The 18,820-nt window shown below is 50.8% G+C and overlaps 1 protein-coding gene across 6 annotated transcripts in view; it reads right to left on the bottom strand.

Moving 5' to 3' along the window:
- The window catches only part of CPSF1 (cleavage and polyadenylation specific factor 1), a 465,036-nt gene that overhangs the window by 17,753 nt on the left and 428,463 nt on the right, over positions 1-18,820 (bottom strand). For all 6 annotated transcript variants that reach the window (XM_063921055.1, XM_063921056.1, XM_063921060.1 and 3 more), the window contains 4 exons: positions 10,662-10,728; positions 10,537-10,584; positions 8,370-8,655; positions 96-234 (listed from right to left, as the gene is read on the bottom strand). In XM_063921055.1, coding sequence (XP_063777125.1) covers positions 96-234; positions 8,370-8,655; positions 10,537-10,584; positions 10,662-10,728 — 540 coding nt within the window. The remainder of the gene's footprint in view (positions 1-95; positions 235-8,369; positions 8,656-10,536; positions 10,585-10,661; positions 10,729-18,820) is intronic.

Here is an 18,820-nt window from a genome sequence, read left to right as displayed (position 1 = left end):
AGTTGCCCCTCGGATAGGTACCGGATAGGCCGGCTGTGCGGCACAGGGTGAGACATGAGCGATGTGCAGGGTGTGATATACAGCTCTGTACGTACTATGTCGGTTGTGGTTCCTATCTTCTTGGCCAGCTCGCTACGTTCCATGGTGCTGAGATACAGGTATCGGTTTAGGAGTTCCCCGTCTAGAACGTTCCGCACAGCGTTCTGGAGAGTGCGGCGGCTGTTGTGCAACATCCTGCGGACAGAGAAATGGGAGAGGAATAGAAATCGTAAATGACCCTACACCAGGAGACATCCGCATTCAGCACTCCAGCAGCTGTAGAACTACACATCCCAGCATGCCGTCACAGTTCTGCTATTAGGGCATGCTGGGACGTGTAGTTGCACACCTTGTAAGTAAATATGAAGCTGTTTACGAGTACGTCCCCTGTGTTCTCTATAATGACAGATTAATGTATACACGACATGGACGCACAAAGGACACACATAGTGTCACATACAAATCTTATCGCTGGTCCCGGCACCCGCGAGCGCTAGCAGCTATTCAAATGTTGCTGACGTGCGTGAGAAGTTCATCTCCGCTCGCTAACCCCGGGGGCGCCCAAACTGAACTTTTCACGCTCGCGCCGATTAGTTTAGTCAGGTTTAGGTGTTTTGCGTGCCTCAACCAGACTTTAATGATAAGTGGGGACAACTGAATATCACTTTAGATGGGAGATCGGGCGCGATTAAACAATGGACTTGTCCCCAGTAAGTGTAATGTGACACACCGCACAGGAACACGCGGCCAATCAGACGTCTCCTGCAGATAGCAGAGGATCACTGTCACTGTCTGCTGAAAGTATCTTCCAATCACTCTACTACCCAGGAATGGGAGAACACACCAGCAAATACAACATTACTTTTTATATTGAATTCACTTACATTGTAACAGTAAAAGACAGCACACCCTGTAACAGAGTGGGTGTTCATTATCCTCATTATCCGCTACTTAGATGAAATGCAGTGTATGGCTCAATAGATTACTATTATAGGTCCCTATTATGCCTACTGTGATCCTGAGCTTCAGCAATTAGAAGTCAGAGAGAGGTCCAGCACAATGACACATAGTCTGCACAGCTGACTGGTTACCAGAAGACTGATTGGAGCTCACAGAACTACCCTGACCACGATCTACTAAGCTGTGCTTATTACAGATTCTAACAGTGCCTGGCATGGGCCACTGGTTCTTTGTTAGGAAAACATCTCCATTCTGAACACATTTTGTACCTGTGTACCTTGATTTCTCTAACGTCCTAGTGGATGCTGGGAACTCCGAAAGGACCATGGGGAATAGCGGCTCCGCAGGAGTCTGGGCACAACTAAAAGAAAGCTTTTAGACTACCTGGTGTGCACTGGCTCCTCCCACTATGACCCTCCTCCAAGCCTCAGTTAGATTTTTGTGCCCGGCCGAGCTGGATGCACACTAGGGGCTCTACTGAGCTCTTAGAAAGAAAGTATATTTTAGGTTTTTTATTTTACAGTGAGACCTGCTGGCAACAGGCTCACTGCAACGAGGGACTAAGGGGAGAAGAAGCGAACCTACCTGCTTGCAGCTAGCTTGGGCTTCTTAGGCTACTGGACACCATTAGCTCCAGAGGGACCGACCGCATGGAACTGGCCTTGGTGTTCGGTCCCGGAGCCGCGCCGCCGTCCCCCTTACAGAGCCAGAAGCAAGAAGAAGTCCGGAAAATCGGCGGCATGAAGACTTCTGTCTTCACCAAGGTAGCGCACAGCACTGCAGCTGTGCGCCATTGCTTCTCATACACACTTCACACTCCGGTCACTGAGGGTGCAGGGCGCTGGGGGGGGGGGGCGCCCTGAGCAGCAATAAAAACACCTTGGCTGGCAAAACACTCACAATATATAGCCCCAGAGGCTATATATGTGATAATTACCCCTGCCAGAATCCTTAAAAAAGCGGGAGAATAGTCCGCGAAAAAGGGGCTGAGCTATCCCCCTCAGCACACTGGCGCCATTTTTCCCTCACAGTTCCGCTGGAAGGAAGCTCCCTGGCTCTCCCCTGCAGTCTACACTACAGAAAAGGGTAAAAAAGAGAGGGGGGGGGGCACTAAATTTAGGCGCAGTAAATATTATAGCAGCTATAGGGGACATAATTCAGTTAGTCCCTGCAGTATATAGCGCTCTGGTGTGTGCTGGCATACTCTCACTCTGTCTACCCAAAGGGCTTCTGTGGGGTCCTGTCCTCTGTTAGAGCATTCCCGGTGTGTGTGCGGTGTGTCGGTACGGCTGTGTCGACATGTTTGAGGAGGAAAATTATGTGAAGGCGGAGCAGATGCCTGTAGAAGTGATGTCACCCCCTGCGGGGCAGACACCTGAGTGGATGGTTTTATGGAAGGAATTACGTGCAAGTGTCGACTCCTTACACAAAAAATTTGACGACATGCCAAATGCGGGACAGCCAGCTTCTCAGCTCCTGCCTGCCCAGGTGTCTCAAAGGCTATCAGGGGCTCTAAAACGCCCGCTACCTCAGATGGCAGACCCAGATGTCGACACGGATACTAATACCAGTGTCGAAGACGATGAGTCTAATCTAATGTCCACTAAGGCCATTCGCTGCATGATTGAGGCAATGAAAGAGGTGTTACACATTTCAGATATAAACCCAGGTACCACTAAAAAGGGTATTATGTTTGGGGAGAAAAAACTACCCGTAGTTTTTCCCCCATCTGAAGAATTAAATGAAGTGTCTGAGGAAGCGTGGGCTTTCCCTGATAAAAGATTGATAATCTCAAAAAAATTACTAATGGCGTTCCCTTTCCCGCCAGAGGATAGGGCACGTTGGGAAACACCTCCTAGGGTGGATAAAGCGCTCACACGTTTGTCTAAAAAGGTGGCACTTCCGTCTCCGGATACGGCCGCCCTGAAGGAGCCTGCGGATAGAAAGCAGGAGGCGATCCTGAAGTCTATATATACACACACAGGCATTATACTTAGACCAGCTATTGCGTCAGCATGGATGTGCAGTGCTGCCGCTGCGTGGTCAGATTCCCTGTCAGAAAATATTGACACCCTAGACAGGGACACTATTCTGCTAACCATAGAGCATATAAAAGACTCAGTCTTATACATGAGAGATGCACAGAGGGAGATCTGCCGGCTGGCATCTAAAATAAGTGCATTGTCCATTTCTGCTAGGAGAGGCTTATGGACTCGGCAGTGGACAGGGGATGCAGATTCTAAAAGGCACATGGAAGTTTTGCCTTATAAGGGTGAGGAGTTATTCGGGGATGGTCTCTCGGACCTCGTTTCCACAGCAACAGCTGGGAAGTCAGCATTTTTACCCCATGTTCCCTCACAGCCTAAAAAAGCGCCGTTTTATCAGGTACAGTCCTTTCGGACCCAGAAAAACAGGCGAGGAAAAGGCGGGTCCTTTCTGTCCAGAGGCAGAGGTAGGGGAAAAAGGCTGCAACAAACAGCTAGTTCCCAGGAGCAAAAGTCCTCCCCCGCTTCTTCCAAGTCCGCCGCATGACGGTGGGGCTCCACAGGCGGAGCCGGGTACGGTGGGAGGCCGCCTCAAAAATTTGAGCGATCAGTGGGCTCGCTCACAGGTGGATCCCTGGATCTTTCAAGTAGTATCTCAGGGGTACAAGCTGGAATTCGAGGCGTCTCCCCCCCCCCGCCGTTTCCTCAAATCTGCCTTGCCAACAACTCCCTCGGACAGGGAGGCTGTGCTAGAGGCAATTCACAAGCTGTATTCCCAGCGGGTGATAGTCAAGGTGCCCCTACTTCAACAAGGACGGGGTTACTATTCCACACTGTTTGTGGTACCGAAACCGGACGGTTCGGTGAGACCCATTTTAAATTTGAAATCCTTGAACACATACATAAAAAAATTCAAGTTCAAGATGGAATCGCTCAGGGCGGTTATTGCAAGTCTAGACGAGGGGGATTACATGGTATCCCTGGACATCAAGGATGCTTACCTGCATGTCCCCATTTACCATCCTCACCAGGAGTACCTCAGATTTGCGGTACAGAATTGCCATTACCAATTCCAGACGCTGCCGTTTGGTCTGTCCACGGCACCGAGGGTGTTTACCAAGGTAATGGCGGAAATGATGATACTCCTTCGAAAAAAGGGAGTTTTAATTATCCCATACTTGGACGATCTCCTAATAAAGGCGAGATCCAAGGAGCAGTTGTTGGTAGGAGTAGCACTTTCTCAGGAGGTGCTACACCAGCACGGTTGGATTCTGAATATTCCAAAGTCACAGCTGGTTCCGACGACACGTCTACTGTTCCTGGGAATGATTCTGGACACAGTCCAGAAAAAAGTGTTTCTCCCAGAGGAAAAAGCCATGGAGCTGTCGTCTCTAGTCAGAAACCTCCTGAAACCAAAACAGGTGTCGGTGCATCACTGCACGCGAGTCCTGGGAAAGATGGTGGCTTCTTACGAAGCAATTTCTTTCGGCAGGTTCCATGCCAGAATCTTTCAGTGGGACCTGTTGGACCAATGGTCCGGATCGCATCTTCAGATGCATCGGCTAATAACCCTGTCTCCAAGAACCAGGGTGTCTCTGCTGTGGTGGCTGCAGAGTGCTCATCTTCTAGAGGGCCGCAGATTCGGCATACAGGACTGGGTCCTGGTGACCACGGACGCCAGCCTTCGAGGCTGGGGGGCAGTCACACAGGGAAGAAACTTCCAAGGGCTATGGTCGAGTCAGGAGACTTCCCTACACATAAATATTCTAGAACTGAGGGCCATTTACAATGCCCTAAGTCAGGCAAAACCCCTGCTTCAAAACCAGCCGGTACCGATCCAGTCAGACAACATCACGGCAGTCGCCCATGTAAACCGACAGGGCGGCACAAGAAGCAGGACGGCGATGGCAGAAGCCACAAGGATTCTCCGATGGGCGGAAAATCACGTGTTAGCACTGTCAGCAGTGTTTATTCCGGGAGTGGACAACTGGGAAGCAGACTTCCTCAGCAGACACGACCTCCACCCGGGAGAGTGGGGACTTCATCCAGAAGTCTTCACACTGATTGTAAATCGTTGGGAACGGCCACAGGTGGACATGATGGCGTCCCGCCTAAACAAAAAACTAGAGAGATATTGCGCCAGGTCAAGGGACCCTCAGGCGATAGCGGTGGACGCTCTAGTGACACCGTGGGTGTACCAGTCGGTTTATGTGTTCCCTCCTCTGCCTCTCATACCAAAGGTACTGAGAATAATAAGAAAACGAGGAGTAAGGACAATACTCGTGGTTCCGGATTGGCCAAGAAGAGCGTGGTACCCGGAACTTCAAGAGATGATCTCAGAGGACCCATGGCCTCTGCCGCTCAGACAGGACCTGCTGCAGCAGGGGCCCTGTCTGTTCCAAGACTTACCGCGGCTGCGTTTGACGGCATGGCGGTTGAACACCGGATCCTAAAGGAAAAGGGCATTCCGGAGGATGTCATTCCTACGCTGATTAAGGCCAGGAAAGATGTAACTGTAAAACATTATCACCGCATATGGCGGAAATATGTTGCTTGGTGTGAGGCCAATAAGGCCCCAACAGAGGAATTTCAGCTGGGTCGATTTCTGCACTTCCTACAGGCAGGAGTGTCTATGGGCCTAAAATTAGGCTCCATTAAGGTGCAGATATCGGCTCTGTCGATTTTCTTCCAAAAAGAACTAGCTTCACTACCTGAAGTTCAGACATTTGTTTAAGGAGTACTGCATATTCAGCCCCCTTTTGTGCCTCCAGTGGCACCCTGGGATCTCAACGTGGTGTTGAATTTCCTAAAATCACATTGGTTTGAGCCACTGAAGACCGTGGATCTTAAATATCTCACGTGGAAAGTGGTCATGTTATTGGCCTTGGCTTCGGCCAGGCGTGTATCAGAATTGGCGGCTTTGTCATTTAAAAGCCCTTATCTGATTTTTCATATGGATAGGGCAGAATTGAGGACTCGTCCCCAGTTTCTCCCTAAGGTGGTATCAGCTTTTCACTTGAACCAACCTATTGTAGTGCCTGCGGCTACTAGTGACTTGGAGGATTCCAAGTTGCTGGACGTAGTCAGGGCCTTGAAAATTTATGTTTCCAGGACGGCTGGAGTCAGGAAAACTGACTCGCTATTTATCCTGTATGCACCCAACAAACTGGGTGCTCCTGCTTCTAAGCAGACTATTGCTCGCTGGATTTGTAGCACAATTCAGCTGGCGCATTCTGCGGTTGGACTGCCGCGTCCTAAATCAGTAAAAGTCCATTCTACAAGGAAGGTGGGCTCATCTTGGGCGGCTGCCTGAGGGGTCTCGGCTTTACAACTTTGCCGAGCTGCTACTTGGTCAGGGGCAAACACGTTTGCAAAATTCTACAAGTTTGATACCCTGGCTGAGGAGGACCTTGAGTTCTCTCATTCGGTGCTGCAGAGTCATCCGCACTCTCCCGCCCGTTTGGGAGCTTTGGTATAATCCCCATGGTCCTTTCGGAGTTCCCAGCATCCACTAGGGACGTTAGAGAAAATAAGATTTTACTCACCGGTAAATCTATTTCTCGTAGTCCGTAGTGGATGCTGGGCGCCCGTCCCAAGTGCGGATTGTCTGTAATAATTGTATATAGTTATTGTTCACTAACGGGTTATTGTTATGAGCCATCTGTTGAGAGGCTCAGTTATGTTTCATACTGTTAACTGGGTATAGTATCACGTGTTGTACGGTGTGATTGGTATGAGTCTTACCCGGGATTCAAAATCCTTCCTTATTGTGTCAGCTCTTCCGGGCACAGTATCCTAACTGAGGCTTGGATGAGGGTCATAGTGGGAGGAGCCAGTGCACACCAGCTAGTCTAAAAGCTTTCTTTTAGTTGTGCCCAGACTCCTGCGGAGCCGCTATTCCCCATGGTCCTTTCGGAGTTCCCAGCATCCACTACGGACTACGAGAAATAGATTTACCGGTGAGTAAAATCTTATTTTATTCCGTGCTGAGCAAGGTACACCTGTAACGAAATGCGTTCCATAACGGTAGAAAAACTGATCAGTATATGGATATTCTGCTCTTCTATCCACGTGAGAGAAGTTTAACTGAACTAATTTTTTCTTGTGTTATTCCACATTAGGGTGAACTTATTATTTTATTGCAATACTACTTACCAGCCCGTCAAAATGACGAAACATCATAAAAGTATGTCTGCGCCGACGCCTGTACGCACCCAAACTGAGCTACACTTCAATTGCTCCGTCAGGGTGACATCTAATGCAAAACACTTGGATTCCCCCCACAGAGGTGAGGAGCTGTGTTTTATCCTGTTATTATATGACTTTTATGCAAATGTTGAGTCGTCATGACATGAATCCTAAAGATCCTTAGAGAGCAGCGGGACCTGTCCCTGAGCAGAGAATATACAGGTGTCCTCAAACCTCTTATTGTACAATATGGCGTGACTTAGATGCTCCACCAAGGGTAGCAAGTCACAGATTCTTCTGGTTATTTCTGAATTGATGTTTTGCTGCGAGTCCCACGGCTTTTTCAGGAGATTGGTGTAGGTTCCTGGAAAGATTTAAATACCCTAAGTAATATGGCTTCTAATTATCACGTGTGAGTACTAGGCCATTCCATGGGACTCTCAGCGAAACGCGTCAGACACCTGTGTCCCCTGTTACTCTCCACTCATGGGATTTGCTACGCTGGGCTAAGAGCCTGAACCAACCTCTGGACCCCAGCTTGATAATGCACTGGACTCAAAGATCTTTTTGTGGCACTTTGGACCATTCAGCTTGACTCTAAACTAACCTTGTGTCTGATCTCCATGGACCCAAGTAATCAGATACAGATGGTGTAACTATTACACTGCTGGACAGTAAGTACTACAGTACACTACTGACTGCACTACGGGGCCGTGACTGGAGGAGAGGGGATTCTCTGAATGTTCTATTTAATGTGGTATATTATTGTGCATGAAGCAGTTTTTTACCTTTATACTATTTATACATTTGTTTAGGCAATGTGTTAGTGTGTAATTGTTATTGTCCAGTATTGTGGGACTGACTATCCCCACCTTCTGACAACGATCCCTACCTCCTATTTCCCACCTGCTGTGCCCAGTCTTATCTTTGTTGCGTTTGCCGGATACGAGTGCTTGCACTGCGGCATGCGACTATTCACAGCTGTGCGCATTTAGTTGTGAGTGCGTACGCACCACGCATTCCTACGATACACTGGTGCGTCTGCAGCACATGCGCCCATTCACGATCCCACTTATCAGGCCCACATTGCGGTGAATATTTGCAATCATGGCAAATGAGATTGGACACAGCTGTGTATTACTGCGCTAGTAAAGAGCTCCCCGTATGACAGAGATGCACAGGGCTATACAGCGTTACCTGAATGCCCGGGGGTTCAGGCCAGCATGGTGCGGTAACATGGTGGTCAGAGCATTCTGTAACATGAGTAGCCTCCGGTAAGTCTTCTCCTGCATGGGAAGCAGTAGTCCTACTCCTCCATCTAAGGTCGCAAACCAAGTGATTTGCTTGTTGTCCCACAGAGCTGTTTTGCGACTTGACCCTTCACTGGTCCCACGGCACGGTGTCCTCCAGAAAGCATTGACGTGGGACCCCACATGGAAGTCTGCACGTCTCAGAAGACGCAGTCCCCCAAAACTTTCCTTTGCTGAAAAAAAGCAAAAAAGGGAAAAACTGTAAAATGAACAACAGTGTGAGAGCTTGTGGCGACATCTTACTCTGACCTCCTCACCACAGAACCGGACACTCTAATACTGGATACACGGCACGTGGCAGATACAGCAGAGAGGCGGCCGGTGCCAGAAACTGCAGAGAGGTGGCGCGTGGCAGAAACTGCAGAGAGGCGGCGCGTGGCAGATACAGCAGAGAGGCGGCGCGTGGCAGATACAGCAGAGAGGCGGCGCGTGGCAGAAACAGCAGAGAGGCGGCGCGTGGCAGAAACAGCAGAGAGGCGGCGCGTGGCAGAAACAGCAGAGAGGAGGCGCGTGGCAGAAACAGCAGAGAGGCGGCGCGTGGCCGAAACTGCAGAGAGGCGGCGCGTGGCAGATACAGCAGAGAGGCGGCGCGTGGCAGATACAGCAGAGAGGCGGCGCGTGGCAGATACAGCAGAGAGGCGGCGCGTGGCAGAAACAGCAGAGAGGCGGCCCGTGGCAGAAACTGCAGAGAGGCGGCCCGTGCCAGAAACTGCAGAGAGGCGGCCCGTGCCAGAAACTGCAGAGAGGCGGCCCGTGCCAGAAACTGCAGAGAGGCGGCGCGTGGCAGAAACTGCAAAGAGGCAGCGCGTGGCAGATACAGCAGAGAGGCGGCGCGTGCCAGAAACTGCAGAGAGGCGGCGCGTGCCAGAAACTGCAGAGAGGCGGCCCGTGCCAGAAACTGCAGAGAAGCAGCCCGTGCCAGAAACTGCAGAGAGGCGGCCCGTGCCAGAAACTGCAGAGAAGCAGCCCGTGCCAGAAACTGCAGAGAGGCGGCGCGTGGCAGAAACTGCAGAGAGGCGGCGCGTGGCAGAAACTGCAGAGAGGCGGCGCATGGCAGAAACAGCAGAAAGGCGGCCCGTGCCAGAAACTGCAGAGAGGCGGCCCGTGCCAGAAACAGCAGAGAGGCGGCCCGTGGCAGAAACAGCAGAGGCGCGGCACATGGTCGAAAAAGCAGAGGCGCGGCACGTGGTCGAAAAAGCAGAGGCGCGGCACGTGGTCGAAAAAGCAGAGGCGCGGCACGTGGTCGAAAAAGCAGAGGCGCGGCATGTGGTCGAAACAGCAGAGGCGCGGCATGTGGCCGAAACAGCAGAGGCGCGGCACGTGGCCGAAACAGCAGAGGCATGGCAGAAACAGCAGAGGAGTGGCAGAAGCAGCAGAAACGTGAAAACTGGCAGAGACGCGGCACGTTGCAGAAATGCGCCACGTGGCAGAAACAGCAAAGACGTGGCAAGTGGCAGAAACAGCAGCGAAGCAGAAAATTGCAAAAACAGAAGAGGCGCGGCACGTGGCAGAAGCAGCAGAGGCGCGGAAGCAGCAGAGGCGCGGCACGAGGCAGAAGCAGCAGAGGCGCGGCACGAGGCAGAAGCAGCAGAGGCGCGGCACGAGGCAGAAGCAGCAGAGGCGCGGCACGAGGCAGAAGCAGCAGAGGCGCGGCACGAGGCAGAAGCAGCAGAGGCGCGTAACACAAGGCAGAAGCAGCAGAGGCGCGGCACGAGGCAGAAGCAGCAGAGGCAGAAGCAGCAGAGGCGCGGCACGAGGCAGAAGCAGCAGAGGCGCGGCACGAGGCAGAAGCAGCAGAGGCGCGGCACGAGGCAGAAGCAGCAGAGGCGCGGCACGAGGCAGAAGCAGTAGAGGCGCGGCACGAGGCAGAAGCAGTAGAGGCGCGGCACGAGGCAGAAGCAGTAGAGGAGCGGCACGAGGCAGAAGCAGCAGAGGCGCGGCACGAGGCAGAAGCAGCAGAGGCGCGGCACGTGGCAGAAGCAGCAGAGGCGCGGCACATGGCAGAAACAGTGGAAGTATATGAGATGCAGGAAGATCTGGAAGTGGATTCTCACCTGCTGGAAGATACATGTACAGTAGTAGGTTCCTGTCTCGATCAGATACTAGAAGAAAAACCAGGGTCAGTGATATAACCATAAATGTCTAATGTACTAATATTTCTGTTGCACTAATCACTCACCCAGGAATCCAAGCTGAGAGTTATCCACAAGGAATTCGATACTATACACCTCAAGTGGCTTCACATCCTGTGTGCAGAGAAGGGTGGTCAGGAAACAGGCAGTAATGGAAGCAAGGTGCGGATTCACAGAGGAGGCAGTAATGGGAGCAAGGTAGCTCATCACAGAGGAGGCAGTAATGGGAGCAAGGTAGCTCATCACAGAGGAGGCAAAAATGGGAGCAAGGTGGGTCATCACAGAGGAGAGCCAGGAAACAGGCAGTAAAGGGAGCAAGGTGGGTCATCACAGAGGAGGAGGGTCAGGAAACAGTAATGGGAGCAAGGTGGGTCATCACAGAGGAGCAAAGTCAGGAAACAGGCAGTAATGGGAGCAAGGTGGGTCATCACAGAGGAGGGGAGTCAGGAAAGAGGCAATAATGGGAGAAAGGTGGGTCATCACAGAGGAGCAGAGTCAGGAAACAGGCAGTAATGGGAGCAAGGTGGGTCATCACAGAGAAGATGGGGGGGGGGGGGGTCAGGAAAGAGGCAATAATGACTCCTCTAAAATTAGATCTATGCAAAGAAGGGAGAGTACTCACACCGCTGACCAGAGACCACAGTAATCTCTCCTAGTTACAGATGTACAGGGAAGGAGGAGAGTACTTACCCTGCTGACCAGAGACCACAGTAATCTCTTCTGTGGTTACAGATGTACAGGGAAGGGGGAGGGTACTCACCCGGCTGACCAGAGACCACAGTAATCTCTCCTCTAGTTACAGATGTACAGGGAAGGGGGAGAGTACTCACCCCACTGACCAGAGACCACAGTAATCTCTTCTCTGGTTACAGATGTACAGGGAAGGGGGAGAGTACTCACCCCACTGACCAGAGACCACAGTAATCTCTTCTCTGGTTACAGATGTACAGGGAAGGGGGAGAGTACTCACCCCACTGACCAGCGACCAAAGTAATCTCCTCTAGTTACAGATGTACAGGGAAGGGGGAAAGTACTCACCCCGCTGACCAGAGACCACAGTAATCTCTTCTCTAGTTACAGATGTACAGAGGAGGGGGAGAGTACTCACCCCGCTGAGAGTACTCACCCCGCTGACCAGAGACCACAGTAATCTCTTCTCTGGTTACAGATGTACAGGGAAGGGAGAGAGTACTCACTCGGCTGACCAGAGACCACAGTAATCTCTTCTCTAGTTACAAATGTACAGGGAAGGGGGAGAGTACTCACCCCACTGACCAGCGACCACAGTTATCTCTCCTCTAGTTACAGATGTACAGTGAAGGGGGAGAGCACTCACCCCGCTGACCAGAGACCACAGTAATCTCTTCTCTGGTTACAGATGTAAAGGGAAAGGGGAGAGTACTCAACCCACTGACCAGCGACCACAGTAATCTCTCCTCTAGTTACAGATGTAAAGGGAAGGGGGATAGTACTCACCCCACTGACCAGAGACCAGAGTAATCTCTCTTCTAGTTACAGATGTAAAGGGAAGGGGGATAGTACTCACCCCACTGACCAGAGATCACAGTAATCTCTCCTCTAGTTACAGATGTACAGGGAAGAGGGAGAGTACTCACCCCACTGACCAGAGATCACAGTAATCTCTCCTCTAGTTACAGATGTACAGGGAAGGGGGAGAGTACTCACCCCGCTGACCAGAGACAACAGTAATCTCTTCTCTAGTTACAGATGTACAGGGAAGGGGGAGAGTACAAACCCAGCTGACCAGAGACCACAATAATCTCTCCTCTAGTTACAGATGTACAGGGAAGGGGGAGAGTACTCACCCCGCTGACCAGAGACCAGAGTAATCTCTCCTCTAGTTACAGATGTAAAGCGAAGAGGGATAGTACTCACCCCACTGACCAGAGACCACAGTAATCTCTTCTCTAGTTACAGATGTACAGGGAAGGGGGAGAGTACAAACCCCGCTGACCAGAGACCACAGTAAACTCTTCTCTAGTTACAGATGTACAGAGGAGGGGGAGAGTACTCACCCTGCTGACCAGCAACCACAGTAATCTCTCCTCTAGTTACAGATGTACAGGGAATGGGGAGAATACTCACCCCGCTTACTACAGTAATCTCTCCTCTAGTCACAGATGTACAGGGAAGGGGGAGAGTACTCACCCCGCTGACCCGAGACCACAGTAATCTCTCCTCTAGTTACAGTTGTACAGAGGATGGGGAGAGTACTCACCCAGCTCACAAGAGACAATAATCTCTCCTCTAGTTACAGATGTACAGGGAAGAGGGAGAGTACTCACCCTGCTGACCAGCAACCACAGTAATCTCTCCTCTAGTTACAGATGTACAGGGAAGGGGGAGAGTACTCACCCCGCTGACCAGAGACCACAGTAATCTCTTGTCTAGATACAGTTGTACAGAGGAGGCGGAGAGTACTCACCCCGCTGACCAGAGACCACAGTAATCTCTTCACTAGTTACAAATGTACAGGGAAGAGGGAGAGTACTCACCCCGCTGACCAGAGACCACAGTAATCTCTTCTCTAGTTACAGATGTAGAGGGAAGGGGGAGAGTACAAACCCCGCTGACCAGAGACCACAGTAAACTCTTCTCTAGTTACAGATGTACAGAGGAGGGGGAGAGTACTCACCCTGCTGACCAGCAACCACAGTAATCTCTCCTCTAGTTACAGATGTACAGGGAAGGGGGAGAGTACTCACCCCGCTGACCAGAGACCACAGTAATCTCTTCTCTAGTTACAGATGTACAGGGAATGGGGAGAGTACTCACCCCGCTTACTACAGTAATCTCTCCTCTAGTCACAGATGTACAGGGAAGGGGGAGAGTACTCACCCCACTGACACGAGACCACAGTAATCTCTCCTCTAGTTACAGTTGTACAGGGAAGAGGGAGAGTACTCACCCTGCTGACCAGCAACCACAGTAATCTCTCCTCTAGTTACAGATGTACAGGGAAGGAGGAGAGTACTCACCCCACTGACCAGAGACCACAGTAATCTCTTGTCTAGAAACAGTTGTACAGAGGATGGGGAGAGTACTCACCCCGCTCACAAGAGACAATAATCTCTCCTCTAGTTACAGATGTACAGGGAAGAGGGAGAGTACTCACCCTGCTGACCAGCTACCACAGTAATCTCTCCTCTAGTTACAGATGTACAGGGAAGGGGGAGAGTACTCACCCCGCTGACCAGAGACCACAGTAATCTCTTCTCTAGTTACAAATGTACAGGGAAGAGGGAGAGTACTCACCCCATTGACCAGAGACCACAGTAATCTCTACTCTGGTTACAGATGTACAGGGAAGGGGGAGAGTACTCACCCCACTGACCAGAGACCACAGTAATCTCTTCTCTGGTTACAGATGTACAGGGAAGGGGGAGAGTACTCACCACGCTGACCCGAGACAACAGTAATCTCTCCTCTAGTTACAGTTGTACAGAGGAGGGGGAGAGTACTCACCCCGCTGACAAGAGACCACAGTAATCTCTCCTCTAGTTACAGATGTAAAGGGAAGGGGGATAGTACTCACCCCACTGACCAGAGATCACAGTAATCTCTCCTCTAGTTACAGATGTACACGGAAGGGGGAGAGTACTCACCCCGCTGACTACAGAATCTCTCCTCTAGTTACAGATGTACAGAGGAGGGGGAGAGTACTCACCCTTCTGACCAGAGACCACAGTAATCTCTTCTCTAGTTACAGATGTACAGGGAAGGGGGAGAGTACTCACCCCACTGACCAGCGACCACAGTAATCTCTTCTCTAGTTACAGATGTACAGGGAAGGGAGAGAGTACTCACCCCGCTGACTAGAGACCACAGTAATCTCTCCTCTAGTTACAGATGTACAGGGAAGGGAAAGAGTACTCACCCCGCTGACCAGAGTACAAAGTAATCTCTTCTCTAGTTACAGATATACAGTGGAGGGGGAGAGTACTCATCCTGCTGACCACAGTAATCTCTCTTCAGTTACAGATGTACAGAAGAGGGGGAGAGTACTCACCCCGCTGACCAGAGACCACAGTAAACTCTTCTCTAGTTAAAGATGTACAGAAGAGGGGGAGAGTACTCACCCCGCTGACCAGAGAACACTGTAATCTCTCCTCTAGTTACAGATGTACAGGAAGGGGGAGAGTACAAACCCCACTGACCAGAGAACACAGTAATCTCTCCTCTAGTTACAGATGTACAGGGAAGGGGGAGAGTACTCACCCCGCTGACCAGAGACCACAGCAATCTCTTGTCTAGATACAATTGAACAGAGGAGGCGGAGAGTACTCACCCCACTGACCAGGGACCACAGTAATCTCTTCTCTAGTTACAGATGTACAGAGGAGGGGGAGAGTACTCACCATTCTGACCAGAGACCACAGTAATCTCTTCTCTAGTTACAGATGTACAGGGAAGGGGGAGAGTACTCACCCCACTGACCAGATACCACAGTAATCTCTCCTCTAGTTACAGATGTACAGGAAAGGGGGAGAGTACAAACCTCGCTGACCAGAGACCACAGTAAACTCTTCTCTAGTTACAGATGTACAGAGGAGGGGAAGAGTACTCACCCTGCTGACCAGCAACCACAGTAATCTCTCCTCTAGTTACAGATGTACAGGGAAGTGGGAGAGTACTCACTCCACTGACCAGAGACCACAGTAATCTCTCCTCTAGTTACAGATGTACAGGTAAGGGGGAAAGTACTCACCCCGCTGACCAGAGACCACAGTAATCTCTTGTCTAGATACAGTTGTACAGAGGAGGCGGAGAGTACTCATCCCGCTGACCAGAGACCACAGTAATCTCTTCTCTAGTTACAAATGTACAGGGAAGAGGGAGAGTACTCACCCTTCTCACCAGAGACCACAGTAATCTCTTCTCTAGTTACAGATATACAGTGGAGGGGGAGAGTACTCATCCTGCTGACCACAGTAATCTCTCTTCAGTTACAGATGTACAGGGAAGGGGGAGAGTACAAACCCCGCTGACCAGAGACCACAGTAATCTCTCCTCTAGTTACAGATGTACAGGGAAGGGGGAGAGTACAAACCTCGCTGACCAGAGACCACAGTAAACTCTTCTCTAGTTAAAGATGTACAGAAGAGGGGGAGAGTACTCACCCCGCTGACCAGAGACCACAGTAATCTCTCCTCTAGTTACAGATGTACAGGAAGGGGGAGAGTACTCACCCCGCTGACAACAGTAATCTCTCATCTAGTTACAGATGTACAGGGAAGGGGGAGAGTACAAACCCCGCTGACCAGAGACCACAGTAATCTCTCCTCTAGTAACAGATGTACAGGGAAGGGGGAGAGTACTCACCCCGCTGACCAGAGACCACAGTAATCTCTCCTCTAGTTACAGATGTACAGGGAAGGGGGAAAGTACTCACCCCGCTGACCAGAGACCACAGTAATCTCTTGTCTAGATACAGTTGAACAGAGGAGGCGGAGAGTACTCACCCCGCTGACCAGAGACCACAGTAATCTCTTCTCTAGTTACAAATGTACAGGGAAAAGGGAGAGTACTCACCCTTCTCACCAGAGACCACAGTAATCTCTCCTCTAGTTACAGATGTACAGGGAAGGGGGAGAGTACAAACCCCGCTGACCAGAGACCACAGTAATCTCTCCTCTAGTTACAGTTGTACAGAGGAGGGGGAGAGTACTCACCCCGCTGACAAGAGACCACAGTAATCTCTCCTCTAGTTACAGATGTAAAGGGTAGGGGATAGTACTCACCCCACTGACCAGAGAACACAGTAATCTCCTCTAGTTACAGATGTACAGGGAAGGGGGAGAGTACTCACCCCGCTGACTACAGAATCTCTCCTCTAGTTACAGATGTACAGAGGAGGGGGAGAGTACTCACCCTTCTGACCAGAGACCACAGTAATCTCTTCTCTAGTTACAGATGTACAGGGAAGGGGGAGAGTACTCACCCCACTGACCAGCGACCACAGTAATCTCTCCTCTAGTTACAGATGTACAGGGAAGGGAGAGAGTACTCACCCCGCTGACCAGAGACCACAGTAATCTCTCTTCTAGTTACAGATGTACAGGGAAGGGAAAGAGTACTCACCCCGCTGACCAGAGAACAAAGTAATCTCTTCTCTAGTTACAGATATACAATGGAGGGGGAGAGTACTCATCCTGCTGACCACAGTAATCTCTCTTCAGTTACAGATGTACAGAGGAGGGGGAGAGTACTCACCCCGCTGACCAGAGACCACAGTAAACTCTTCTCTAGTTAAAGATGTACAGAAGAGGGGGAGAGTACTCACCCCGCTGACGAGAACACTGTAATCTCTCCTCTAGTTACAGATGTACAGGAAGGGGGAGAGTACTCACCCCGCTGACAACAGTAATCTCTCTTCTAGTTACAGATGTAAAGGGAAGGGGGAGAGTACAAACCCAGCTGACCAGAGACCACAGTAATCTCTCCTCTAGTTACAGATGTACAGGGAAGGGGGAGAGTACTCACCCCGCTGACCAGAGACCACAGCAATCTCTTGTCTAGATACAATTGTACAGAGGAGGCGGAGAGTACTCACCCCGCTGACCAGGGACCACAGTAATCTCTTCTCTAGTTACAGATGTACAGAGGAGGGGGAGAGTACTCGCCATTCTGACCAGAGACCACAGTAATCTCTTCTCTAGTAACAGATGTACAGGGAAGGGGGAGAGTACTCACCCCACTGACCAGATACCACAGTAATCTCTCCTCTAGTTACAGATGTACAGGGAAGGGGGAGAGTACTCACCCCGCTGACCCGAGACCACAGTAATCTCTCCTCTAGTTACAGTTGTACAGAGGATGGGGAGAGTACTCACCCCGCTCACAATAGACAATAATCTCTCCTCTAGTTACAGATGTACAGGGAAGAGGGAGAGTACTCACCCTGCTGACCAGCAACCACAGTAATCTCTCCTCTAGTTACAGATGTACAGGGAAGGGGGAGAGTACTCACCCCGCTGACCAGAGACCACAGTAATCTCTCCTCTAGTTACAGATGTACAGAGAAGGGGGAGAGTACTCACCCCGCTGACCAGAGACCACAGTAATCTCTCCTCTAGTTACAGATGTACAGGGAAGGGGGAGAGTACTCACCCCGCTGACCAGAGACCACGGTAATCTTTTGTCTAGATACAGTTGTACAGAGGAGGCGGAGAGTACTCAGCCCGCTGACCAGAGACCACAGTAATCTCTTCTCTAGTTACAAATGTACAGGGAAGAGGGAGAGTACTCACCCTTCTGACCAGAGACCACAGTAATCTCTTCTCTAGTTACAGATGTACAGGGAAGGGGGAAAGTACAAACCCCGCTGACCAGAGACCACAGTAATCTCTCCTCTAGTTACAGTTGTACAGAGGAGGGGGAGAGTACTCACCCCGCTGATAAGAGACCACAGTAATCTCTCCTCTAGTTACAGATGTAAAGAGAAGGGGGAAAGTACTCACCCCACTGACCAGTGATCACAGTAATCTCTCCTCTAGTTACAGATGTACAGAGGAGGGGGAGAGTACTCACCCCGCTGACCAGAGACCACAGTAATCTCTCCTCTAGTTACAGATGTACAGGAAGGGGGAGAGAACTCACCCCGCTGACCAGAGACCACAGTAATCTCTCCTCTAGTTACAGATGTACAGGGAAGGGAGAGAGTACTCACCCCGCTGACCAGAGACCACAGTAATCTCTCCTCTAGTTACAGATGTACAGGAAGGGGGAGAGAACTCACCCCGCTGACCAGAGACCACAGTAATCTCTCCTCTAGTTACAGATGTACAGGAAGGGGGAGAGTACTCACCCCGCTGACAACAGTAATCTCTCCTCTAGTTACAGATGTACAGGGAAGGGGGAGAGTACAAACCCCGCTGACCAGAGACCACAGTAATCTCTCCTCTAGTTACAGATGTACAGGGAAGGGGGAGAGTACTCACCCCGCTGACCAGAGACCACAGCAATCTCTTGTCTAGATACAATTGTACAGAGGAGGCGGAGAGTACTCATCCCGCTGACCAGGGACCACAGTAATCTCTTCTCTAGTTACAGATGTACAGAGGAGGGGGAGAGTACTCACCATTCTGACCAGAGACCACAGTAATCTCTTCTCTAGTTACAGATGTACAGGGAAGGGGGAGAGTACTCACCCCGCTGACCAGCTACCACAGTAATCTCTCCTCTA

Source organism: Pseudophryne corroboree, chromosome 5 (assembly GCF_028390025.1).
Source record: "Pseudophryne corroboree isolate aPseCor3 chromosome 5, aPseCor3.hap2, whole genome shotgun sequence".
Taxonomy (NCBI): Eukaryota; Metazoa; Chordata; class Amphibia; order Anura; family Myobatrachidae; genus Pseudophryne; species Pseudophryne corroboree.
The sequence above is the reverse complement of the archived record's forward strand: the minus strand, read 5'-3'. Positions and strand labels throughout refer to the sequence as shown.